This window comes from Scomber japonicus, chromosome 12, assembly GCF_027409825.1.
Source record: "Scomber japonicus isolate fScoJap1 chromosome 12, fScoJap1.pri, whole genome shotgun sequence".
Lineage (NCBI taxonomy): Eukaryota > Metazoa > Chordata > Actinopteri > Scombriformes > Scombridae > Scomber > Scomber japonicus.
This window is the reverse complement of record NC_070589.1, coordinates 17,890,203-17,911,367: the sequence shown is the minus strand read 5'-3', so window position 1 is coordinate 17,911,367 and position 21,165 is coordinate 17,890,203. Positions and strand designations below refer to the sequence as shown.

Sequence of the window (21,165 nt, the reverse complement as noted above, 5' to 3'; positions counted from 1 at the left end):
AACTGGAGGCATGGAGTTTGAAAGATGCAGATGTTTACCTGGCAGGTAAGAGACTTGAGCTGCATTAGGGGAAATTCTGGATCCAGTTTTTGGAGCTTGAGCCATACTTGGGATTATCTCAGTGTCTGCTGCATCAATTTTGAGCACTCTTTTAAAAATGTGTCCCCACTCCGCCCCACCCCACTCCTTATGAAGCATAAGTCCTGTAATGAAATTTAGATTACAAAATGTATACACTATACACTGACTGCACAAAATACTGGTGCCACTTACATTAAGTACAGTTGTGATGTAAAGGAGCCTTATATCAGGTGTGGGTTTACTTTTATTAACTAAACTACACATAAAATAGTTAAAATGATGATAACATAAAGTATTTTAAAATATGGCCTGAGCAACATTTAGTAAAATCTGTGTTTTCTTATATAAACATGTGAGAAGGTTGCACTAACTAGCCAAATATGTCATAAATTAGCACATGCATGGCCTAAGGCATTAATGATAATAATATTTTTTAAGGTGTTTTTTTATGGCATTGATGGAGCCATATCTAAACCCATCACTAGCCTCACCCTTGTGAATTACTCATCACACTTCAGCAATCCAGTGATGACTCAAATCAGGAGCAAAGGACAGCTGCGTTTCGCAGAAGAATAAAAGGGGGGGGGGGGGGAAACATACGCTACGTCGCTACACATCATAATTGATCTATTTATTATACTTGCACCTGCTCGTACAACCCCCGCACTAAAAGCTCCGAACATCATCAAGTCCAGTAACTCCAGAGAGAGACGGCAGCACAGTGAGTGGAGGAGGGAGGCGGTGTTTTGCAGTCAAACCACAGCCAGCGCTGCTTCGAGGCGACAGCCGGCTGTACTCTCCTCTGACACACATACACACACACACACACACACACATCGGTGGCTTTGCATCGTACAGGGGGGCTCATGATAAGAAACCTGTTACACACCACACATGCGACGGCAGGCAGCCGTGCCGAGTCCTCCTCCGCAGACTAATTAGCGGCCTACTCTCGGATCGGGTGTCTTAATGAGGATATTGCGACAATGGTGAAGGACAAGGCCGAAAACCGGACGCTTCAGTACCAGCAAACTTTGGTGAGTTTCGGTATTAGGTCATAGATGATGCTTTAAGTCATGTGTCGGCCATGTAGAGCTCTGAAGGATGCTTGGTCGGTCAGAGGATGGAGGCACAGCTGCTGGTTGCTCGCTGCTGTCCCGCTGGAGGAGACTGAGTGCAGCTTTAATAAACAGTCCTTTAAAAAATGTTCCAAAAAATAATATGTATTTCCTATTGTCAGGGTCTTTTTGTCAGATTTCCTTCAGTTGTAGCTGCCTTGTGTGAAATCACTATCCCTTGTTCCCTTTCCATTCATTCACCTTGATCCACAGGTGCAGCATCACTCTCAGCCTCTGTCTGCGCCCACCTTCATAATTAATTCTTATCTATTTACATTTCACCTAACCACATCAGATGAATTTGTTCAGCTCGAAGAATGTATGTAGCGCTATCTCTGATCACTTTATTGATGGCCTAATGGGCCATTACGAAGATGTTAATATTCCTGAAACATAAGATTAGAGGCTGACTCTGCCCACTGAGCATTAATGTATTTCGCTCACGTCCCGTGTCTTCCTTATCTCCTCCATTTCTCCTGCAGATCTTGTCCCTCCTCATGCCCCTCATCTATCTTCCCCCCCAGCCCCTTCCTGTTTGCTTGAGCGGCCCCTTCTTCTTATCAACTAAAATTGGAGTGTTTCTGAATATTAATTGGCTCATGCACCAGTTTTCCCCACTCATTTCATAGCAGGACTGACAGTGATACCCTGGAGCACTTCACACAGGGATGTCTATATCTGCAGAGGGAGACAGACAGATTGACAGGCAGTCATGCAAACCGGTGGCTCAAAGTGTCCTCACAGCCTGATTTGTGTGACTGCAGAGTTTTCTTTCCTCTTCTTTTCCCCATTTGTTTTGTGTCTGTGCACATGTGTGTTTGCATGATGAGAGTTCTGTCAGTCAGTCAGTCTGTCTTAGCATGGCTGTCGTGGTCCCAAGAGGTGCAGATGTGCCTTTTCTGTTTGTGTGAAGATCGATGCCGTGCTGTGTGTCTCAGAGTAAAGATCAATAGTAATGTAAAATGGCAGTCGTAGTCACTGTGGCTTGGAACGTGCTGTCTGCCCCCTCCCTCTCCTCTGACCACAACACTCTGATCAATGGCTTTATCATTCACTCCCCGCATCCCAGTCTATTACCCAAAAATAGATGAATGTGTGTTTCTGCACATGCAAGCAATTGTACATCTTGTGTCCCGATCCTTTCGAAGTACAGAGTGGCAGCATTATTCATCAAACCCCTCAGGTGAAACAAAGTCTGTGTTCTCCTCTTGGAAAACTGACTGACACGTAGAGATAGATAACCACAAATTTTGATCAGATAAGTACAAGCTCACAGAGTTTCTTCCAAGTGTATTTGCAGTCTAAAATTGGACTGTAGTGTTGACAAAGGATCTTCTGTGTGTTATTGTCTGCCATCAGTAAAATTCAGAGGATTTTCAGTCGCACATTTGCTTGACTGTTGGCAGCACAGGAACATTGGTACTGTAGCAGGACAGAGCAGATGACATGGAGCAGATAAAGACAATAGAGATCTGTCTGATAAGTTCTCCAGGAGGAAGCAGCACAGAAATGTCATCTTCTCCTTCACAGCTATTGTGCTAAAAATGACATTTCCCCCAAGTATTTAAAGATTTCTCTCAAAAATCTTTTTATAGAATCAGCAGCTGTTAGACTTCAGTGTTTACCAAAACTATGGTACAAATCAATCCTTTAATTCATGCCCAAAGTTGGTACGTTAGTTTTACAATCAGTGAGCATTGCTGTGATATTCTATTTAGATATAATGTGGGTGTCATAAACCTATCATATAAACGACCTTACAACTGAGGAAGTTATATTATTACATTGCAAACGGCCATGATCTAATTTCCCGCTGCGTAAAACCAAGCAGCTATTTGATATGTAAATAATTTTCATTCATGCTGTGTGTACAGCAGAATTAATGCTGTACTTTCAGCCATTGCACCATTCAGATTTCTTGGGAATTTATTAGAAAGCAATTTGCAATCAACGCTAACCTCTCTGAAGTCTTTATCCCAAGGGAATAAACAAGCTATTTATAAGAATTAAGACTTTCCTGAACAAAGAAGTGTGTTTTTTCATCTAAATAAGCTCAGGTCTTTATTTTAGGCAGCATCTGTTTTTTTCTGGGAACTGTATGGAGATGCGGGTGAGATCTTGTGAGAGGTGGCTGACAGTTGGAAAGCAACCAGGGTTGGGGCACATGGGTCACTGGCTGCTACAACTGCTGCTGTCAGGTGCAGTGCATTCTGGGACAATAGGCAGTGGCTGTCTGCCTCCTCGCCGTCTCGTGGGATGGAGGGAGGAAGCAGGTGGAGCTGAGAAGAGGCAGACCAGAGACTGATAAGAAAAGAGAAAGAGAGACATACAGAGTTGTGGCGACTTGGTGTCAAAGTGTTGCAGCCTTTCACCTGAAGCCTTTTTAAAAGCTTTTTTCAGAGATGTGGGAGGTCTGGATGTGTCATAGGGTTTTTGTGCGTGCATGTGTTGTCTTCTAGAAGCGTAGGCAAGTTTGCAGGAGGGTATGCTCTCTACCCACGCACACGTGCCCACCTATGTGTCTAAACGAGCATGTGGTAAGACCCTGTCGGAGCAGATGTTATAGACAGCATGCTCGTGTCCTTCCAGCAGCGGGAGGCTCAGGATTTGGCTGCTGCAGGGAAGTCATGATCCACCTGAAGAGAAAAAGCAGCCATCCCCCCACCACACATACTCACATGCACACACACTCACACACACATGCACACTTACCCACCCCCACTACACGGCACTGCAGCACCTGTGAAAGAATATACAGTACACATGCTGTCAATCCTTGTGAATGTATGCAAGTGTGTGCCGACTATCACGACACAGCACTGAGAAGATCCAATTCTCACTATTTTCCTATCTCTTTTTATATGTCTATAGGGTGGATAAATATTTAAAACACACTACTGCAATGTTTTCATGTAAAAACACACACCAAGTGGTGCAGGATAAGAGTTTGAAATTCCTTCACTGACAAAATATTGGCAGCTGGTCTGCTCAATTAAAATTCTGCTATTGATTATAGACACATCTCCAGCTGCAGGGAAGGAAAAACACAAAACATTTGTGTCTGAATCATTTTTACATTCTGAATTTAAGTGTATATCTTTCAGCCTGTAGGATAGATACGATTGTGCTTACTGTGCACACACATTGATATTCCCTGCTGTTACTATGTACAATGCAGCATTCGGACACAGTTTGCCTCTGAACAGCAGTGTGCAATCACTCACTCTCTGAGATGTGTTGCCTCACTGTATCTCTTTTGTTTTGTTTGCTGTAAAGTGTCACAGACCAGTTGGGTTGGTAAATATGAGCATGCTGTTGGCAATTTACTTCCATTGCTTTAAGGATTAGTGGGTTTTGGAATTAAACAGTGTTGCAGTCTACTGTAGCTATCGTGAGATGTTTCCTTGGGCTGTACAAAGAAAACTCACATAGTGTCATATAGATTGAATACCATATACAGTATATACAGTATATCCTCCTAGTATTGCTGCATCTTTCTCTCCCTTTGTCTCTTTCGTACACACACACGCAGACGCTGCACACACATAAAAGTGCTGTCTCTTCTGGGGGGTCCAGTTCCTCATAGTCAGCATTCTGTCCTCTTTCCAACACAGAAACTGGCTTCAGTCCATTTTAGGTCCTGTCACTTCCAAATAGTGCTGTTACCTGCACACAACAGACCGGGCCACTGCAGAGCCTGCAGACAGAAGAAAATCTATCTCAATTCATTTGACTCTAAAAATAGAGTACAGTCCTAGTACTTTATGGTGTGTTAACAAACTTAAGAGTTTCATTATAGAATGGAATAACTGCCATTTGAGAAACATTATGTACTACGGATAAATCGTGCTTGGAAACTGTTTAGAAAAGGGAGGGTACTTTAAAAAAAAACTTGGCAGATGATTGGATGAACCATCTGTCTATCACCGTCTTACCTTGTGAGGCAGCTGGATTCATGACACTGATTGGTCCGAACCACCAGTGGTGATGTTGTGACACTGGTTTCTTGATCTCATGAATCCAGCTATTACAATTACAACCAATCAAACTAGTGCATAACTTGAAGCCTGACAAGACTCTTGCATGATCTCTGGATGTCGTGATCTCGTGAATCCAGATGCCTTGCAGGGTAAACTCTTACTCACTCTGTTAGGAAACAGAGGCTTCAGGACCTCAAAATTTGTATCTTTTTAAAATGACTAGCAGTGGAAATATTTAGAGTAGAGTTGCAAAACCACAATGCAAAAATACTTCACTGAGTTCAAGTCCTGCATTAAAAATGTTACTACAGTCAACCCACACAGGTGTTTACACTCATGTTGCCTGATTGGACCTCCTATCAGCTACTCTGTGGGTGTCTTTAATCGACATCTCTATCACTCTCCTTTTGTCTTTTTGCATCTTTTAGGGAGGGACGTCTTGCACCTTTTTTGTTATTCATATGTTCTTTTCATTATTGTTTTATTCTCCTGTAGAAGTACAGGAGGAACATTATCAGCAACATACATGTATCAAATGTAAAATTATTGCATGTATGGCCTTTTTATGTGTTATTGTTATTATGTCTAATTTATTAACATGTAAGTAGCACTTGAATGTTGGAGCTATTGCTTTATATTTGATTATAGTTTGGTGGTTTAATCTATGACAATGTGTCTTATTTTACAAGATGACGTTTTTACTACTGCATCTATATCTGTCAGATGATTATGAAAATTACACCATTGTCCTCTTAAATGTAGTGGAGTGGATGCGTAACATTGTGGCATAAAATGGAAATATTTGGGTTCAAGTACCTCAAATTTCTATTCAAAGCTGTAGGTAATTAATATTGATTTCTGGCCACTTGGAGGCAGCGTAACAAGCATAGTGTAAACACATGATTGACAGTATTACCAATAAAGCTTACATGAAGAACATGTGTGCAAAAAGGTGCTTATTTGCATATCCAGCAGATATATGGAGTCATGTTTCTGTCCACCTGATTAAATCCAGTATTCATTCTACTTTTAGCTCTGTTTTGGTCTCCACCACCTCTTGAGGTGAATATCGGTCACTTTAGCTGCTAAATGCTTCATTATGTTCACCAGCTAGTTGCTGACCTTGTCTCCTGTGTGATGCTTGGTAAGTGATGTACAGTGGATTTGTCAGAGCCTTTTCGCTGAAAACAGCTGCAACTGTAAACAATGTCAATGACAAACCAAACAGTAAAATCGTGGGCAGTAAAAAATACAAGGTGCTGAAAGATGCTTTAAAGCTTCATAGAGCTGAGGGGAGCTGCAGGGTCAGACCATATTCTCTTTGGGGTCACTACCATCACTACCTTTTATATTACAAATTGTCATTTGATCCTTTCTTAATTGAAAACTATTAATTACTGCAATTTATATGTACTTAGTTACTTTCCAACAATGACAATCAAGCTCTTTAGTCTCTTTGATTAAAATATTGCCATTTCTTCAGATGTTGGCACATAGTTTATCTTCACAAAATTCAACATTTTAGTTAGTTTTTTGGTGTATTTTCCTGCTCTGACTCCAGATAATATTCATTTCGAACCTGTTGCAAACGTCATCTCTGTGGATGAGTGTCATGGTGTATTCAAAACAACCAGCTTCCTCCCTCGAGTCTTTTTCTGACGAGATGTCACTGTCTCAGCTTGATCCTTCATTCTCTCTGACATCACCCGCCAACCCCTCCCCAATCCTTTGTGCTGCTTTCTACTAATATGAGAGGAGTGTGTGTTGGTGTATTTTCACTTGTCTGGGTGAACACTTGAGTGCACACACGTCTGCTCGACAGCATCAAGGTTTTCCATGTTTACTAGTATGTGTGCGTGTGAGCTGTGACTCAGAGGTAACTATTCTAAAAGCAGCCTCCACTACCTATATTAATGAAAATGTAGACAGCGTGATGAGTCAAATTTGTCACTTCCTCCTCTAATTCAATTTTCAGTCTTGTCCCTGTTGGCCACAGGGCCCAGATTAGCCAGAGTGCTTCAGTCCTCCTGTTGTTCCCATGGTGTCATCAATACACACTCAGCATGCATAAGTAATCATACTGCAACGGTATGTAGTGTCTCAGTAGCTATTGGCTGCCACTCTTACATGCCACAGAAAAAAGAGGAGATTAAAATTATCTTATGAATATGTATTAATAGAGGTTTAGCAAGGACACAAGATTTCATCATTATAATGTAAAATATTTGTCCTTGCTGTCTCCTCACAATGAATAAATTATCTGGTAGTGCCTTGGGAATAGCTGAATACTAAAGAACTTTTATCTCATCGGTTGTGTGAGGCTTGCACATGGTCTGACTTTAAAAGATGGCAAAATAAAGTGATGTAGCAGGCGCGGCAGTCAAGTGGGGGGTCTTACGCAATAGAAAGTTGGCGGACATGTTAGTTTTCATCTGGTGGGTGAAACTGTGCAGCAAGTAGTACTGAAGAGTAAATTGCAGGAGGGCAGCTGGAGGGGTGCAAATAGTAGACTACATACAGATAACATCTGTCATGGCACTGTGTGTAATCTTTTTGTAATAATTGGAAAAACTAATTGGAATAAACTGTGATATACTTAATTTTCTAGCAACTCAATTGAGAACGATAAAATAACCAGATAAATAACCAGGTGGTCTGTTTTTGGCTAATAAGATCCATGTTGACTTTTGTCTTTTTCTCAACAATTGGGCTATTCTGACAGTGGGTCATGCTAACTTTGCACCTGCCACCTCAGACACAGAGGCTTAGTGTAAGAAATTTGGGAAATGCAGATTCTAGTTAAACAACCTGTATCGGGGTTAAGCAGCACAAGCCTCAAAGTTTTTCATAAATAACTTCAAGCACAACTTTATCATCAGCTTACACTGAAATGTATTTTATGTCCTTTAGCAGAATGAAAAGTCAGACAGAAACAAAACACTGTTGGAGAAGGGAGTTGCGCTTCAATAATGGGATTCTCAGTGAAGTGCTAAACCCAAAATCCAGTGAGCATGGTCCAGAAATATAAAAAAAAATTCTAGTCAAGAAGGACAAAGTACAAACATTGAACTTATTTGGCTCAAATCACAATAAAAAACAGTTACATATTTGAGATGTCAGCCAAATAAACATTCATATTTCAGAAACTAAACACTAATCAGCCCACAGGATTAGTTTTTTATAGCTAATTGCATTCATGAGCTTGACAGCTTCAATTTAGCAAGTGTATGTGCTACAGGATTTATAGCTTGCTGAAAGCTTTAAGAGGTGGACTAACAACAGTGCGTTAGTCTGCCTGCCAATACTTTCCTACTTTACCAGCCCATTAAGTCCTTCAATGGGTCACAAACATAAAGTTTAATTTAAAAAAGGCAAAATAACTACCCCCAATGGCTGTACACTGTAGTAAGTTTGCTGTATTTATTTTAAGACTCTAATTTGTTGCCCTAGTGAACAGGACAGTGTTTATCATGTGGGATTTACTCAAAAGAAACTACGTTGCTCATTGTAATGAAAACATGCCATATGTCACTCATTGGCTCACTGATGTGTTTTTAATAGTTTCCTTGGAGACCTTTCAGTGGCACAGAAGAATATGTTATATCAAACTTTGGATACACATGATACTTAATAAGGTCAATTCACTGTTGGTCATAGTCTTTTAATGTTGAACACCACCAGACATATCCTTAAGGGAGATATTAAGACTTCAATTGAATAACGTTCAAGAGTGTGAGTGATTAAAAGGTGTCTTAGCCTAACACAGTCAGTCATTGTGGCTGCTGCTTACTCATTCCTCCTCAGCTCCACTCAGATTTTCTCTCCCTTTTTCTGGCTCCAGGGTGGTGTTTAGTCAAAGATTGTCCCCAAATGAACAGACACATGAGATGAATGGATGTTAAATTATCTCTGTTTTCGACACCAATTTATTTGCAGTCAACACATTGTTTCACACGGCTTGAAATGACTTCACACCAAACTGGAACACTGCTAACTGTTGGCATTATAGTCTATGAAAAACCATTCAATAGCAACCAGTGGGAGGCAGGAGTTGAACTGGTAAAGAGGGTTGCAGTGTGGGAGGTAAACTGACTAATGTAGATGCAGAAGTTGCTCATGTAGGAGGTAAACTAGTTACAGATAACAGCTCATTTAACCCACAGGGTCCCACCTGCTGCTCTCCCAGGTGGCCATGCTGCAGATGGCCAATGACTGCTTTCTCACAGGCTCAAGAAAGAAACACTAACTGGCCCCGTTTATACACTTAGTGGGTGTTTGTCTGGTGCTGGGTTTTAGTGCGTCTATACTGTACGTGTGGGTGCATGAAAATTAGTTTAACACAAGATTGAATAAGAAAGTTGAGATTTGATGTTGAATGTGCAGACAAACCAACAGTGTTTGTCTCTGTCCTGCAGTACTTCAGTCAAGATTTTTAAGTTGACACTAACATTAATTGGTGTTAATGAAGATGGATTCTTTGTTTGGATGGCCATTTTGTTTTATCAGAAGTATAAAAGTAATGACAATATTGCATATTTTAGGCTGACCACTGTTAAGTGTTGTCTTTGCACCACATAGCCAAACAACTTCATCTCAGCTTTAAGACCAAACAGGATACACTTCAATAACTACAAACAAAAGCACACAGGAACATTTGAAAGCAAAAATGGTCTGTGTAAAACCTGACCGTTAAATTTTATATTCATGTCAAAATAAAACCTGCCATTTACAGGAGTGGGATCATTTTGGTCAAATATATTTTATTAACTCCAATTTTTTTCAGTCTGAATTGTTTTATCCTTTTTATTCCATGTACACTTACTGTCTAAGCTACCAGTTTGATTTAATTGAGTTTTTCAACCAGCTGTAAAATCTGTTTGCATTTCTCCTCCACCAGTATGTTAGGTTTGTCCACAGCACCAGATGTTAAGGGTTTTCCATCAGCTCCCTCTGGGATTTTGTTGTTCGTCTTATAGATGAAGCGTTGCTGCCATGTGAATGTGATGTATAGCTGTGTCTTGCTTAAATGCTTCCGAGCAGGTTGGAGGTTAAAGTGGAGAGAGATGAGCATCCTGACAGCATTGGCCCCCTTTGCTCGTCAGACTGAACCTGTATGGCTGCTCTGCTTTCCCTCTGCTCATATGGAGCAGAAAGAGCAAGTCTGGAGGAATCGTGATTCTCATCTCAATGAGGGTGGGGGAGTGGGACAAAGGGGAGGTGGTGCACAGAGCAATGAAGGAGGGATGTGCTAAGTTGTAGCACAGAAAACCAGAGGGACTGTTATAAGAGAACAGGTGAATATAGTCTGGAGTCATGATGCTCATCTCAATGCACCCGTGTATGCTAGAAATCAGTGTTTGAGGTGTGAGGTAGAGTGTTGACCTCATGTCATACAATCCTTAATGCTGCTGTTAGTATAATACATTTCTGCAGTACCATAAAGTGTAATATTCAGCTGAAAGATTATTCATACTTAATGCATGTCATTAAGGCAAGTCTTCAGTTAAGTATAGACTTGCTGCAGCGTATTCAGTTGTAATGTAATCTTGTGATTTCTCAGCACAAAGCAAAAAGATTTACATTACCATCTCACAGCCTCAGCAGAAAAGTGCTGCTAGTGACCTTCAGATTAGCTGTTCAGACAAGACCCAGTTGTAAGCAAGAGCTTTTAACAGGTGATTTATTAAAACTAGTAGACATAGCTGCCAGAGGACTGTCATCTCTTCAATTTGATGTTAGGAACAGTCACAGAGGACTTATTTTTCTGTTGGATGGCAGAGGAAGTCTTCTGCTTTGTCAGGATTACCTCACCACTTGAGACCAGGGCCCTCTGGCTAGAGACTATCCTTGCTGCAGTTACAGCTCTTCCTGCAAGAAATTTTACATTTGTGCATCCTGTTAAAATTAGTTCTAAACAAAATTTAGTCCATACACAGTGAACTGAAGCTCTTTTGAGCTTTGTACTGTTGATTGCACAAATAGTCATTTGTTATACATCATTCTACTGATGGACACTACTGTTTAACATTTATAGGCTTAATTAGCTGCAAAAAGTCATTAAATATAAAGAAATTGATGTAGCCCCATGTATTTACTCACGTTGCCGGTGGCATGGTTGTTCACAGGAGTTTGTGCTGCTTGGATAGCACACCGCTGCAGCACAGTGGATGAACACCTGTAAACAGATGGCATATTGGTTAAGGAAACCAGATTGTAGTTTCCTAAGAATAGTTAGTGAGCTATGAAACTGTACCATGTCCTTCTGAGGAGTATAGGATTTGTGATCCACAAATGTGAACATTTTAACAATGAAACGTTTGTGGTGCGTTGGGTGCTGGAGACCAGAGGAGCCATCCACAGGCACCACAGTGGTCAGGTAGCGGTCATCACGGTAAGGACATCTGTAACCAGCAAGAACTCATCCTTAACACAATGCAAATCAATGCAGAAATTTGGTATACAGTGATTTTAAAGAAATTCTTAATCCATATTTTATATACCCATCAACCAGAAGGTCCCACTGTGGCACGCTGTGAGCATTTGGGGTGGATGTGGCCCAGCAGTGTTCAAGATGCAAGATGAGGCTTGGATCTGACCTGTCCAGGATGTGTACCTCAATATAAACTGGTGCCCTCAGTTCTTTAATGATTGGATAGTCCTCTGGGCTGTAGAAAGAGCGATATGCTGCCTCCTCTGGAATAGAAATAAGCGCATTTATTACACACTTGAAATACTGCAGTGAGCTGTGTTGTAAGGCACTTGTGGCACTCACCCTCCACACATCCCTTTGTGTGACACTGTCCGTTACCCAGCCTGAGCTCCATTCTGAGGGGTCCTGCTGCAGCGACTGGCACAGGTGGAGGAACAGCATTCACCTCCATGACAAGAGCTTCCACAGCTGTACCAGAGTACCTACACTGGAACAGCAGCCTGTAGACAGAGCAGAGGACTTTACATCTCAGGAAATGTCAGTGTCACAAAATTAAGGCAAATTGTTAAACTCACTCAAAATGACTATCCCTGGTGATTGAGCCTCTGGGGCCAACTCCCACTTCATATGAAGACGACATGTGGTTCTCATACACAATGTAACCCTCTTCCTCCTGCAGAAGAAGCAGTGTGTTGATACACTAACTGATGGGGATAAGATTGATAGTTTCTTTGGTGACTTAAGCCGTCAAAAAGGCTGCATTCGGAAATGTGATAATCTTTAAAAAATGGACAGATTAAATTGACAGTTAACTGAGTGTAGAAATTTGGTGACACCAGCACAACTTTGTTTTATCATTTTAAGATTGAATACTGGAGCACCCTGGTAGCCTAATAGTTATTGTGCATGCCACATTCTTCATCTTCTGTCCAGATGAAAATTAATTTTGACACTTGGTCAGATGAAATTTTGCAGGAGTCACCTTGAGCTGTGGAAACACTGACATTCATCCACTTTGACTTTTATTGTCAAATTAGTCATCAGTTGCCACCTTAAACCAAACCCGGGCTTCTCCACCCACCTTGATTGTAGTACCGCAATTAGTTACAGGGAACTGAAAGATGGCAAAGGTAGAGGTCATGTCAATGGGGCTGCAGGAGGCATCATTTGTTTCTAACAGGCTGACTGAATCCACATCTATTTGGGGCAGAGTGGCATCTCGAGACACAACCACCACAAACTGGCCATCTCTGGTACACTGCACAGTCACTGATGAGAAAATAGATTAGTTTCTCTTCTGCAGTAAATATTTCACTCATATGATAGAGTGAGTAGAAACTACATTAGCAAGCAGTTACCTTTTTTCCCATAGTAACACTGACGGCCATCAAAGCAGCAGTTTATGTTTTCACACTGTTCAGGGGTGACATCTCGAGGCCCACACTCTATCTTCTCACGCTCCTCCACATGACACTCGTCAAAGGGAGCTGCAGGTGCAGGAAGCTTCACCTGCCGCTGAGGTGGCTTAGTAGGGACAAGATGTAGGGTTTGCTGCTGAGGCAGCCTCCAGTGATGCTGTGCAGTAACACCACAAACCAAAACAGTCACCACAACACCAAACAGACACTTGAAAAGCTCCATTATGGCGTTACTAACTACACAAAGCTGCAACAACAGCACATATGGCTCAGAGGCAGGCTTTATACATGATTGATTATGTGCAGTTTGCTAAGAACTCCGCCTCTCATCGTTAAGAGTCAATTGTGTGCCAGCCCTGCTGAGTTAATCAGCTCAGAGCTGACAGGTGGAGCTTATTGTTTCCTCATCTGTCTGTGAAGAAGTCGTTATGTGACGGCAGAGTCAAAGATGAGTGGATGTTTTTTTCTGAGACTTGAGAAAAGCTGTCAACTGTTTGGAGTTATAAGCTGCAGGCAGAACATTTTCTGAAACCTGATTGTGTTTACTCTGAGTTTGAGAGAGTTTGAACTTCAGTGTGTTAATAGAAGCTGACTCTCTTTACTGTGGCCCAATATTACATTCATTTCATTTTTCAGTGAAAAACCTGCTGCTTTACATTTTATTAAACACACTTTTCTTCAACTGCCCCCATTTGTAGTACTAGTGTAAAAATCTCTCTCTCTGTCACACACACAGATGTATGGGCGGTATACCCAGGAGCTGGGTGTGTATGCCAAGGAGGAAGCGGCCCGCCTACGAGATGGAGGGGCGCGGGATGGTGGAGGACTCCGGAGGAACACCAGTGTTCGCAGTCGTGCTACAGATCTGCTGGAGTATGAGAAAGACCCCTGTGCAAAGTGCCAATGTAAGTAATGATCACTTGACCAGCCCTGAACCATCTTCAGAGTGCTTTTAATCCTCGGACAAAGTGTACAGGTAGTGAAGCACACAAACAGGCTCTGAAGGTCAAACCAAAGTACTATAATTCTCACAAATGTGGTGTGTGTGGGCAGCCCTAAAACAGCCTTGTGGTGCAGATTGCAGCGCTCTGGCAAGCATGAAAGTTGTGGGGGGAAAAAAGACTTCTTAAAGTGCAGCGGTGCAGCTACCTGACACAAGGGAACTGTAGATAATGTGAACACGAATAAAAGTGACTGATCTGAGCAATGACCTCTAGCCAATAGGGCTGTCTCAATGTCAGACAAAGACAGCTCCCTCTGCTGGCGGCCAATGTACCACTGCGTTTGTGTATGTGTGTTTTTGTTTGCGTGCCCAGAACTCTGATCTGTCAGATTATTTTATGTCTAATCATCCCTGATGACGGCAGATAATGCACCAGAAGAGAGCTCCACTTCAGACTGATGTACTCAACAATAATGGAGTGGCAGAGTGTGTGCATGTGTATATCCTCCAAATGTGCTTATTTTTATTTGTACTTTTTATTTAGCCTTCATTTATGTAGGTTACTGACATCAAAGGGAGCATTTCTGCAAGTCAACAGAGCAGAAATGCATCTCAGGTCAGTACACCCAAATTAGAAAAGGTAAAATTTTCCTGTTGTTGAAACAGCCCACATTGACGGCTGTGGATCATCCACCAGAGTAACAAGGACATTGATTTTTGAAAAACATGTCAATATTGAATTTTGCAATGCCATTTTTCAATGCACCACAAATTAAATTCCCTTCACCTCTATTTTATTGATGTGGTGGGAAAATAACTGAATAGGATGAATCTTAAAACCAGGATACAACAAACCCAAGTCATCTTCCTGGCTAGACAGCACCAACTTGAGTGAGCAAATGTGTTTTTTATTTTGAGCTGAAACAAGTATTTGATTAATGGAGTCAAGTCAGTTGTAAAAATGGCAAAAAATTCAAGCGTCTCAAATATGAGCCAGTTTTGGGCTGTTGGTTGGACAAAACAAGCAATGTAAATGGCATTTTTTACTATTCAAATGAGGAATCAGTTCAAGATATCAAAATAATCATTAGTTCCATCTCCAGGTGAACTTACCCTTTAAATACTTAACACATATTATATCATCTCAGCAAGAGAGAAAAGACAGGAGGGAAATGCAGAACGTCTGTTTTCACGCGCTCGAACAAATGAGCCTGCATGGCTGTTTTCCAAGATCTGTCTCTTTGCCCTTGTGACTGGTGATCTGATTAAAGCTCGATAGATTGCGCCATAGGTGAAAGCTACACTATATCAACCCAGCCTTACTCGCTCACTGTAATGGAAGCCATTTAAAACAATCACTCTCAGATCACAAGCCAGCCAAAGTGATTTGTGCTCCTGCTGTCTGTGCGTGTGTGCTCATAGATCAAGAGGTGTTTGTATTTTTAGACCAATCTTTAGAGAGACACTCAGGCTGGACAGGCTGGTTTCTGCAGTAGTCTTGTTAGGTAATGTGTAAGGAGAGAATCTTCAAATTTGGTGAAAGTGGGAGTTGTAGTGTTTTCCTCTCATGTATCTGTGTGGGAACATCATCTCTGTGGGTGATGGACTACGAGTGTGTGCCTCGGTTCAAATCAGTAACTGGGGCCGCAGCTTTTGAACAAGGCAGCCTACACATGCAGCTAAAGGCTCTGCTGCCGGTCGTGATGGAGAGCTAAAAACACGCACTGCCTCACTGTGTTTATTTCAACTCCCAGAGTGAATCTTTTGTTACTCAGAGCTCTGTCTACCAGTATACTAAAGCCCAGCAACAACGTGTTATATCACATATTAGGGTTTGGCTGTGTGCTCAGTGGCTCTGCACCTTAAATATGTTGTGTATATATATGAAAAATCACCTGTGTTTTTAGCATTATTCCTGATTATAGCTAGCTGGTGTCAGGTGATTCAATGCTGGACTAGCAGAGGTGGAGAAAATGTCTGGCGTTGGGTGTGATTTCTTTTTACGGGATCAGGAGAAGACATCTGTGAACTCCGCTGAGCCTGCGGATATGAACACTAGCCAAGATGCACACGGAAGTACGTGGCTTTGCAGGTGCCAAATAAGATGTGTGTGTGTGTGTGTCTGTATGAGAGAGAGGAATAAAGGGAAATAAGCTGTGGGAATGGGAATTTCCACAGCTTCTTTAACATGGAAACATCCACTGAACTGTGAAATAAAAAATTATAGATCCAATCGAAGAACATGCCAGCAAGACTGCACAGTTAGATTTATCTTTAAATATGTCTCTGAGATATTTCCCTTTTTCATAAAGGGAAAGTACAGGATTTTTCAACCTGGACCCTGTTTTGCCATTATTTTGTGTCTAAGTGATTAATGGCAACAACAATTTTTGCAGTTGGTCCAGTATTTAGTAAGAGACCTGCAGCCAGAAACTACAAAACAAGCTGAAATGTAACCGGGCTATTGCACCCCATCAATGTATGTCCACTAAAAGTGCTTATAAGTGTCTGACAGGGTCCTTTCTCAAAGAGAAGTCTCGCTCTGAAATCTTGTGACAGTTGCGTTGTTGACAATGGTAGAAACAAAAGTGAGGATTGAGGAGAGGAGTGCTTGGAAAAGTTTATGATTAAGCACAGAAAATGTAGCTTAGTGTTATTAATACATGGCTGAAAATGTTGCTGATTTATTGACTGTCAAGTCACACAAGATTTCATAGTGAGACTGCATCAAGCAGAAGATAAGGGAAAACGCTTTATTTCTTTTTATGGTCCTTTCTATAATGTTTTCAGACATTTATAACAATAATCTGGGTTCATCAGCAAAAACAAGCACTTTTAGTGGATGTACATTAACAGGCTTAATTATACCCAATGATTATATTGCCGTTTTGCAGCTCAGTCAATACTGGACCAGTTTCAAAAAATGTTGTAAATAGGGTCCAGGTTGAAAATTCTTAAAGTTTCCCTTTTAACTCGGTGTGTGTCTCACTATGTGGCTTTTGTTCACAATTGTGTTCTGTGTGGGCAAGTTGCCATTTAGCAGGAGGCCTGACTGGCGGGCAGTTTGCCCCACTCATGCTCACAGTTGGGTCCCACCTCCCCCAGGAGACTCAGCATCCCACTGTGGCCTGAATACTGCACTAGGGAGCCTCTCTTTTCCCATTCAGTTATAATGTACACGGTAAAATCAATTCAATGACAATATGTTGTATTTGTGAATGTGATCATTCACAAATACATGTGATCATGATGGGCAAGTATGACTTATACTATACATGTATGTAGACTTATACTATATATGTATGACTTTTATATTTTTATATATATATACCGAAATACACGACAGATAAAAAAAATAACTGATAGATAATTGATGATAAAAAGAATTGTTATGTACAACCCAACATTTTCACGAAGTGCAGCAACGTGGCTGATTGATGTGTCTATCTCTCTTTCTTTCTGCCATCCACACATCTGTTGCTCTCCTGGTTTCTCCTAAATTTTGAGCGGTTTCTCCATGACGAACGTCACTCGAGGTATCTTGACTGAAACGTTTTTATCAAATATGGATCTGGCAAATGTGTTAGTGGCACATTTTTAGCTTCTCAAGGGACGGGCACATCTATGAATGCTCTGGATACTGAAGTGAATTCCAGGCTTTGGCAGTGTCCACAGATAAGAGAGAAGAAATGAGTCCAGTGATGCTTCTTATAGCTGACCCAGCCCAGACTTATACTGTAATAGTAGAATTATAACCGTGACCTAGCTTTGTTTTGAGGTGGATAAAGATGAAGTCATGCTCTCACTCTCATCATATTCATAACCAATAACTTACTTTGGTTTATTATCCTGGTAAATAATACAATATCTCTCAGTACACTCTACCTTCTGTATTTTAATTCCTTCGTCTTCTTAAATTTGAAGAAACTGGATTCTTAATTTATACGAAATAGTTTCCCCCCTCTCTTAAATAATCCCCATACATAATTAGGATTAATTTTGAGTCACCACTTGTAAAACCTTGTCCACAGGTTTATTTCCAGCATGTAAGAGCACTGTCACAGTCTTTTCTTCGGTATCACCCATATAAAATGTCAGAAAGCCTCATCTCATTCAGAAAGCTTCTGTGAGTCTGATCAAAGGACTCATATCAGTCCTCAGGTCTCTGCTAAGGCCTCCAGCTTGATGATTGAAAATGAACCCTCTTGCCCTCTCAGGTCCCAGTTCAAACTAGACACGGATAAACAGCTTTTAGGTACTTCTAGAGACCTTTCAGGTTGAAAACATTTATGTTCTCCACTGTGTGTGTGTGTGTGTGTGTGTGTGTGTGTGTGTGTGTGTGTGTGTGTGTGTGTGTGTGTGTGTGTGTGTCTATAACCTTTCTAGTATTTGTTTATCTTTTTTAAGGTTTCTATTCTTTTAATTTGTGTTTCAGTGTTTTATACTGTGTTTATTTGTTTAACCTTTTTAATGCATTACAGTATGAAAGCACTTTTTAGTATTTGTGTATGAAACATGCTCTTCTGGTCTGCTAACACCTGCTGTAGCACATCTTTTTTACATTTCTCTTTTGACACTGCTGGTTTTTTCACAGGAATAAGTATCGGTCCCATCACACCTTGAAGATCTATTGTAGAGATATCACTTCTCCACTCCTCTGAATCTTTTCTGCCTCTTTCTGTCCCTGTAACCTTTAGTGTGTGCGTCCCGCTGCCAGAAGTTCCTGATCTCACGGGTGGGGGAGGATTGGATCTTCCTCATTCTGCTGGGGCTGCTCATGGCTCTGGTCAGCTGGGTCATGGACTACGCCATCGCCTTCTGCCAAGAAGGTAGGAAAGAGGAACAGAGCAGAGAGTAATTACAGGACTGAGCTCACAAAATCAGCCAAGTTATTAAAGAGCTGAAGCATCAGAAGCTTTATAATGAACAGCTAAGAGACAGAATGATCATTAAATATTAATCTAAGCAATGTCATTTTTATATCAAGTTATATTGATCTTCAATATTGGCTACACAAAGTAGATTTAATTAAAAATTAAGAGTTGAATAAATAAATCATTTTTACTGTCACATAGCATTAAATACATCAATCTTGAGATACATTCATCATGTGCTGCAATTTCTGCATTTTGAAACTAATTTACTTATACAGAAAATGTTGAGTGCAAGAATTCAGTTGTAAAGTTTATCAATGTGTGAGAGACACAAAAAGAAATTATGAAATGATAACAAGAAAGAGAAAAAAAACTTTATTATTCATCCCAGCATCAAATGCATCTTTTTACATTCCAACACAAAGTCGACTAAATCCCCCCCAAAAATGCAGACAAACAACCAATGTATGCATCACAGCCAACATCTGATCAGGATGTCCTCTCTGTCCTATCCTGCACTGTGTTTTAATGCAGCAGCCAAACTCTGGGTTCAGCCCATCCTCATTTACATGTTTCTGTTGTCAGACAAACTGAGGAACAGAAAATAGTGCAGCTCAAGCAGTACGATATTCCCTGCACTGAGACACAGTTTAAATCACTATTTAATGATCATGAAGTCATCTCAGGAAGTGGGTTTCTTAACTGTACTGCAGCAACCAAAGAGCCAAACTGGAGATGAGTAGATGTATTTTCAGCTGGAATAGCGTGGCTTCATCTGTTGTGTTTTTTGAAATGCAAACTTTGATAGTAAAGGAGATAAATGATGAATGAGTTGGAGAGCCACCAGTGAATGAATGAAAAGAAGCGATATAAAAGGATTGGAGTGAAGGTTAGAGAGGAAGAGGAAACATTCTGATAGATGAGGAAAATGGTTGTTAAATCATTTAAATCTGTGGGTTTTTTTTTACTGCTTTATACTGAGATGTAGCTGTGTGTGTGTGTGTGTGTGCGTGTGTGTGTGTGTGTGTGTGTGTGTGTGTGTGTGTGTGTGTCTGTGTGTCTGTGTGTCTGTCTGTGTGTGTGTGTGTGTGTGTGTGTGTGTGCAGCACAGAAGTGGATGTATGGGGGACTGGACAGTAACATGCTTCTACAGTACATCGCCTGGGTCACCTACCCCGTAGTGCTCATCACATTCTCAGCAGGATTCACACAGATACTGTCTCCTCAGGCTGTGGGTAAGAGACACACACACACACACTTACACACATTTAAACAATTTATGCACAAACATGTATTCATACCCTTAATTCATGGTCACTTTTTTGTGTTTGAATAATGTGAATGTCTCTATAATGCATCATAAGACCTCCAAGGAAATACGCTGAAGTCTCTTTTAATATTCCATGGAAATCCATAAAGTATAGCGCTGATGAGATGTGCATAGAGAAAACTATATGAATATCAATCAGCTTTTCCCCCTCACACCTCCCGCCCCCTTACTCTTCATTTATTTCTCCCATCCCTCTCTCTGTAATTACTTTCTTTCCACTCATTTTTCTCTCCACTCCATCATCCCACCTGTCGTCTTTTTCCTCTCTGCATCTCAGGTTCAGGTATTCCTGAGATGAAAACAATTCTGCGGGGGGTGGTCCTGAAGGAGTACCTGACTTTTAAGACATTTGTGGCCAAAGTCATCGGCCTGACCTGCGCCCTGGGCAGCGGGATGCCTCTGGGAAAGGAGGTGGAGGATTTTTTTTTTCTCCTTTTATGTGTTCTTGGCTGTACAAATTACACATGATGGATTGCTTGACGGCCTTTGAAGTTTCCTTTTGGGATAATATAATAATCTTGCTTCTTATGCTCTTAAAGTCAGGCCTGTGAAATAAAAATGAGATTTACTGCCAATAGTACTCACATTTCCCCAAACGGAGGGTAATAAAGTTGTTTGAATCTGAATCTGAGGAGGGTTTAATCGTGCAAAGGGTTTAGAATAATGCCCCTTAACTTGAGTGCAGTGTGCTGTACTGCTCCATGCTAAAATGAGCTTTCAGCCGAATCCTGTCTACTGATATCATAATCTCTCTCTCTCTCTCTCTCCGTATCCTCCTTCTTCAGGGACCCTTCGTTCACGTTGCCAGCCTATGTGCCGCCCTCCTGAGCAAATTCATGGCCGCTGTTTTTGGTGGGATTTACATGGTGAGAATGGTAACCACATTATATGTTTGTTATACATTTATCTCAGCAGATCACATCACATATACAAACTGTACCTTTTGAAAAGTTTACCTGCTTTCCTAATAACGCAGATTGTTCTCTTGATT

General features: G+C 41.1%; 2 protein-coding genes across 2 annotated transcripts in view; one reads left to right on the top strand and one right to left on the bottom strand.

Moving 5' to 3' along the window:
* The window catches only part of clcn2a (chloride channel, voltage-sensitive 2a), a 37,668-nt gene that overhangs the window by 3,281 nt on the left and 13,222 nt on the right, over positions 1-21,165 (top strand). The window contains exons 2-6 of the mRNA XM_053329365.1: positions 13,764-13,932; positions 18,668-18,799; positions 19,951-20,079; positions 20,452-20,585; positions 20,960-21,040. Coding sequence (XP_053185340.1) covers positions 13,764-13,932; positions 18,668-18,799; positions 19,951-20,079; positions 20,452-20,585; positions 20,960-21,040 — 645 coding nt within the window. The remainder of the gene's footprint in view (positions 1-13,763; positions 13,933-18,667; positions 18,800-19,950; positions 20,080-20,451; positions 20,586-20,959; positions 21,041-21,165) is intronic.
* LOC128368526 (zona pellucida sperm-binding protein 4-like) lies at positions 10,858-13,250 on the bottom strand. Its single transcript, XM_053329366.1, has 8 exons — positions 12,968-13,250; positions 12,691-12,878; positions 12,185-12,282; positions 11,952-12,109; positions 11,680-11,872; positions 11,433-11,580; positions 11,279-11,354; positions 10,858-11,047 (listed from the first exon to the last, which is right to left on the bottom strand). The coding sequence occupies exons 1-8, from the start codon at positions 13,248-13,250 to the stop codon at positions 10,896-10,898; spliced, it is 1,296 nt and encodes a 431-aa protein (XP_053185341.1). The 3' UTR covers positions 10,858-10,895.